General features: G+C 42.4%; 1 protein-coding gene across 1 annotated transcript; it reads left to right on the top strand.

Moving 5' to 3' along the window:
- Positions 1-2,747: 2,747 nt before the first annotated feature.
- Positions 2,748-6,084, top strand: LOC145492102 (transcriptional coactivator YAP1-like). The gene is made up of 2 exons (XM_081471430.1): positions 2,748-4,616; positions 4,997-6,084. Exons 1-2 carry the CDS (start codon positions 4,189-4,191, stop codon positions 5,781-5,783), a joined length of 1,215 nt encoding a protein of 404 aa, XP_081327556.1. The 5' UTR covers positions 2,748-4,188; the 3' UTR covers positions 5,784-6,084.
- Positions 6,085-6,293: the final 209 nt, after the last annotated feature.

Here is a 6,293-nt window from a genome sequence, read left to right as displayed (position 1 = left end):
TAGAATTCACCGTTGTCAATTGTTCAATAGTCTTCGAGATATTCCATTCTGTGCGACAATATAACATACAAAATAAGTTCATATACACGCTGCCTGGTTTAGGGCTGGTTTACATGACGAAAAATCTGTACAATAAATGATTTCACCGAACAGTGAGATATAAGACAGTCCGTCAGTGTCATTAATGACCTCAAAATCATTTTTTTTTTTTTTTTGACGGTTCTGTTTTGATATGTACCATGCCTTTCGCACCTGACGTCTATAAGTCAATTTTAAAAGTTTCTTGCGCTGAAATTTTTGCAGCACACGGTTGGTTCCTGATTAATCAACATCACCCGGCACTATTTCGGGTGGCTTATCTCGATCTTGTGATATTTTTCAACAGACTAGTACTGCAATGAGGCCCCGCCCATTCTACGCCGAAGTAATTTAAAAACGCAGCTTCATTTCCCAGGTTAGGCCTTCTGTCCACACTACTTAGTGACGAAAACGGACCTTTTTCAAAAACGCTCTTTACACCGGCGGAATTTGAAGACGCCGACTTTGCGTTTTAGTGTGAACGGAAAAACTTTTCGTAAGCGATGATAGACGTTTTCAAATTCCGCCGGCATATTGCGGACGGGGCCTGGATCAACTAAACGCAAATGCAGTTGAATTGATTTTTCATCAGTGATTTCAAATTGGTTTCACCGATGCGCGCAGAACACATTTCCCAAGGTCACGATTCTCCGCCATGTCTTTACATTATTGGCCTTGAATCAATATTTTTTTCTCAAAATAGTTCATTTTGTGTAGTGTTCTTTTCCAAAAATAGTTTATTTTCTGTAGTGTCTCCGTTCCCGTGAATATCACAAGAGGCCAGTTTGGTTGAAAAAACTTGCAAAACGAGTTTGTCTCGATATTTCCTGCAAGAGCTCTCGCAGCCTTGTCTAAACGAGCAGGCAATATCTTTGCTTTGTACATTATCTAATTTCGTTTCTGTGTCGTCGCATTCGTTTTTGCAATCTTTTATAAAAGCTGCGCGCTTCCTTGGATAGACAATTAGCAGGTAGACAACACACGCGCGCGCGAGTGGCATATCTTTTACGCGCGCGGCAATTTTCTCCCGAGTTCCCTTCGCGTGACTATATTTCTTCTGCGTTCCCTCTGTCGTCTCTTTTCAAGTCAACAATCCGTGCGGGGAGCTCGAAGCTAATAATGGATCTCACGTTTGTGTACACGTGTATTGACAGACTTCATATTGAATTTTCAAAGCACAATATTTATTTACAGTGCACCACTAAACTATGGCCAGATTCCAAGTTTGATAACTGGCGAACAAATCCCTGAAAGAAAGCCGATCTGCTCTCCGTGATAGACCACCTTTGATATGCTCAGTGAGATTTAATCAATTTGAATCAAAACAAACATGCTTTGATGGGAAAAACAAAAAGAGAACTCAGAAAGTGAAAAGAAAACAAGTTCGTGAACTGGGCAAGACAAAGATAGCTATGTTATCAGACTGGTTATTTGTGGAAGTTGTAAACATCGCTGCTGCACTGCACCGAATCGTTCTTTGCCACTAGCCTCTGCTCTCGGAATTCTTGTGTACAATTCTTCTCAGCTTTAACAGAAGCAACAAAACTAGAAGTAAAAAAACTGGGTGAAGTTCAGAGTACTTTCAGCTTACAGATTGCGGTTTACGTCTGTTCGTGACTGTTTGACAACTGTCATTACCAAGCTTTTATGTATTGTCCATTGTTCAAAGGTTTTCCCGGGATCGTGGGAAAAACGGTTGCCATAACGACTTATTTCGTAGCTTGCCGATTCTACTAGCAACATGCAGCCGGTTTGATATAAAACAAAAAAACCCAAACACATAAAGCTTGTTCTAGAGTTACAAGAAAATTCGTGATCGAAGCACTTAGCTCCGTTACTTTTAGGTGTCAGCCGGGTTTAGGGAAGGCTCTTTAACTCTGTACCTTGTTTCCATAGCCGACCTGATCGATCATCTCTAGGCCGCATTTTTAATCGTTCACGTGTTGCAGTTTAACAAGAACAGCAGGATACATGCAAGAAGAGGACAAAGAGTAAAATTGTGCGGCTAATTGTGCGATTTCGTTTTCCGAATTGAACTGTATTGTGTGTTTTGTAAAAATACGCTATTCTTTGTAGCCGGAAATGGTGATTCAGTTATTCCTGATATCACGATGACGCTGGGAAAGACCAAGAAGATTGTCAAATACATTTAATTTTGCGTTAAAATAAGGCCTAAAATCCTTTCTTGGCAGGGTTTTCTTGAGTTTCGATTTCTGGCTTACAACTTTGCCCTCAGGAAATCAAGATATTAATCATGGTGTCAAATGGCCACAAACATTGTTTTGCACACTGTTCTTTTTATTCGCTAGCTACATGCAAATAGATTTCTATAAAACAGTAGGGGTTTGTATACATTTTTTTTCACATCCTCTGGAAACAAATCGAGCATTTTGACTCGTTAAATTGGTTGAAAAACACGATAATTGCAGTTATAGAAAAAAATCACGAGTGATTATGCCAACTGGCCTGTCAAGTTCGCTTTTTGATCGCGTGATAGTGATCTTATACCGCACGCTTTTCGCGCGTAATTTTGCGTGTTCTGTCAATGGCACATTGTTCTTCAGTGAGCTGGCATGATATGATGGCCACCCACCTCTGTTGGCATAAACCAAGATATTGATTTTTACGGAACGTCACAGTGAATGTACCCTGGTCGTTTCCAGTTAGCTGATTAAGTCTTCGACTGATTCATTAGACGTTTCAGCGCCGAATGAGCAGTCGCGTATCGATGCTGATTTGTCAGTTGGAAGTCTAAACCGTTGTTTTTGTAAAAAAAAAAGTTCTAGCCCGAGGGGAAAACGATTTGAAAAGAGAAAACCTTCTGTATTATGAGATCCTGACAAACTCCCGAAATCAACAAGCACCTCCCTGCACCTCCCTCAAATCAATCGAAAAGTAAAACACAAAAAAAGAAACATGGGCGAAGCTTGGAGCTGTGTAATTACAGACGTAGATGTCCATCTTATTTTTCTTGGGAACAATGTGACTTCCGGTGCACTGACCTGTCAGTAATTAAGTCAAGTGTTACTCATTACAAACCTGAGACGGCTGGCGACAGTTCCAACAAAGGGGGGAGTATCGTTAGCAAGAATGGCTTGAACAGGCTGGGAGAAAAAAATTTTAAAAGCGTAAAAAGGAAGGATAAAATTGTCCACGTAAAAAGCCCATATCAATTGTTAAAACAAAACATTTGAGAACGCCTTTCTTTGGTAAACATAGCACGTAGTATATGTAAAGCGGAAAATAATTTGGGACAATGTAAAATGCAAATTGAGAAAATGGCTTTTGCTGAACCCCCCGGTAAATTGTTGGCTCTACGTGATCTCCCTCGTCGCCATTTGAACACAGCCCGGGGAACACAGAAACAGTCTCTAAAGCAGGTCGGAAAACCACGCAATAAGAACTTTGCCACAAAAGCTCTTCGCGGCTTAAGCGGGCGTAGTTTCTTTCCCTGCTCTGGCTGTATACTATCCTTGTCACATTGCAAAACAGACCCACACAAACACTAGAGTCGATATTTATCACACAGCGGCATATCGGGTAAGGCTTGTTTACATGTAATTGGCATTGTATCGCGTATTCTAGTCCCTGTGGAGTATCAGAGGATCTGTCAGAAATATCACCAACGCTGTTGAGCGCGTCAGTAACTGTCGTCAATAAAGCGAGTTGCTGAGCAGTACTTGCCGAGCATAAGTTCTGGAAAGACCCAGAGAAGACTACGCAGCAAACTTTGAAAAAACCCACGCTATGAAATCTCTCCCCGTAACTACAACTTCTTACGTAGATCTCGGAAATAGACCAACACAATGAAGCCTTTCATCACTAAGCAATCGTTTGACTAGACGCGTGCGCTGATTGGCTGAAGTTTACAGTTGGCATGGCAACCAAATCTGGCGACTAATCATTACGTCACGTCCCACCCGAAAACCAGGTCCCCCGCGACGCGAGAAATAATAGCGTGTGTAATGTATGTATATAATATTCCCGATACTGCCCTTGGCAAGCTTCATAACAGTTTTGACTAATTACGGCGCGAGCGCTTCAGTTTTTGATGCGTCAGTACCGTGCCACAGAAGACACACGACGTAGTACGAACACGATTCACTGACAATGGAGAGAAAGAATAGCAACTGTGTTGTCCATGTACGACAAGATTCCGATAACGACCTTGAAGCGCTCTTTCACGTCGTCAACAAGAACGCAGTGGCCAAAACGCATCCCGATCCGACCTCGTCGGCCAACTCTTTGCCGATGCGCTTACGGAAACTGCCTCCGTCGTTTTTTAAGCAGCCGCCGCTCGATGGTACTTTGTCACCAGACCAGGACACTCCGACAGGGCTGATCTCTCACTCTCGCGCGCACTCGTCGCCGGCATCGCTAACAGTTCCTACAAGCCTGAAAGGTCCCCACTCCTTGAGCCCCGTCGTCCATCAGCGATCAACTTCCTTCGATAACACAGCTTTACTCGAGGAACCAGCCCAGATGCCGCCTGGTTGGGAAATGAGAACAACGCCAAATGGCCAACGATATTTCATGAAGTAAGACTTTTATTGTGTTAGCGTCCCAAACCTAGTTGTATTGTGAATATCTTAACTCAACTTTAGTTAAATTACCACTTTAAATATTAAAGTGCACGCACGCCGACAGAAGTCGTAAACAGTTAATTTCTTCGCATTAGGAAGGCTTCATGTGTAAGGCGTCCCATTAGAGCATAATAGTTTTCGTATTTGAAACCGTTGCGTACTTTGTTAGTGATTTGGTGCCTTATTGTTTTCGACAATCCGGATCACTGAAACCAGTTTCCTTACATACGTGTCTTCACTACTCAATATGGCGGGTAGCCAAATTCGTATCTTACTAGAGTAAATACGATGCTCTCCCGACGTCAAAACTAAAACCGTTCTGTTCTTTCCCGCAGCCACTTCGATCAAGTAACAACATGGCAGGATCCAAGAAAAACTCAGTCAACTTCTAACCTGAACAGCATTCAACCAGCAGGCAATTTGCCTGATGGCTGGGAGCAGGCGATTACGCCAGAAGGCGATATTTACTATATCAACCACATTGAAAGAACAACAAGTTGGGTTGATCCGCGAATCGCAATGCACTGCAGAAATCAAGAAAACATGCGCGGGCCGCAGCTACCTCCCGAGATGAATCGCCATCGAACAATGCAACTTCAACGTCTCCAAAGAGAACGGGAACATCTTTTGAAGCGACAGCAGGAACTCCTGAAGCAAGAGATAAGACTGAAACGTGATATTCTAGAAGAAGGTGGAACGAAGTCTTCTCTTCTCGGAAATTTGACGCGAGAGGTGTCGTTGTTATCGGCTCAGGATCCCCCTGTGACAAGCGGAGGCCATATCAGGGATGAATCGTTCGATTCTGGCCTCGGAATGGGAGGTGGAAATTACCAGTTTCACGATGTGGACATGAACGATTCACAACCCATGTTTGACGCGAATTACAACTCTAAAGACAGTTCGTTCCGCACCGAGCCCGGTCGCAGACTGCCTGAGATTCTCGACAGCTTGCCAGGCACAAATGTCGATTTGGGCGTGTTGGAGGGTACAGATAACTCATCAAACATGGAAACCGACGATCTCGGAGTAGGATTGGAGTTCAACTCGGAGTTTAACGACGCGGTGGAATCGGTGTTAATTTCTCCGACCAAGATCGCCGACAACTTTTTAACTTGGCTCTGAGTGTACCCAGATCATTTATAGCTGATAGTTTTTAAGGATTTTTACAAGTGACATTCTTAACAGAGTGTAAAAGTGAGTATATAGTAGCGTTATTTAGCGATCAAACCATTTCTTTTTTACATTTTTACATACGCGTAAGATTACTACTGTAAAAGAAAAAAACTTGTTTCGCAGCGAAACTTAAAGTTCGGCTCTTAAGTCGAAATCATATAAAAGCTTAGGTTATTGTTTTAGATGGAAGGATAATAAGTAAGGAGCAGTATAATTTTTTGCCACAAGATTATCATAGTTTTTTTTTTTTTTAATAAAAAGTGCCTGTAAATAGGAATCGAGGCACTAACGCGTTTAATGGCAGAGTTTATCAACCCCGATGTCTCCGCGCCGACCAATTTGCCTTATTCCTCCGACTGTTTTTTCTGAACTGCCGTTTGCATAATCGAATGTGGTGTTAAAAATAAGATCCTTTTCTAATTCCACCCACAAGCAACTCTTTTGTTCATGGCTAATTAC

Source organism: Orbicella franksi, chromosome 7 (assembly GCF_964199315.1).
Source record: "Orbicella franksi chromosome 7, jaOrbFran1.1, whole genome shotgun sequence".
NCBI classification, from domain to species: Eukaryota; Metazoa; Cnidaria; class Anthozoa; order Scleractinia; family Merulinidae; genus Orbicella; species Orbicella franksi.
The sequence above is the reverse complement of the archived record's forward strand: the minus strand, read 5'-3'. Positions and strand labels throughout refer to the sequence as shown.

What these genes read in the sequence shown, in the direction of transcription:
- LOC145492102 (XM_081471430.1), top strand. Translation starts at nt 4,189, where the DNA reads ATGGAGAGAAAGAATAGCAACTGTGTTGTCCATGTACGACAAGATTCC. An exon ending in GGCCAACGATATTTCATGAA is followed by an intron (nt 4,617 to 4,996) that starts GTAAGACTTTTA and finishes TCTTTCCCGCAG; the next exon opens with CCACTTCGATCAAGTAACAA.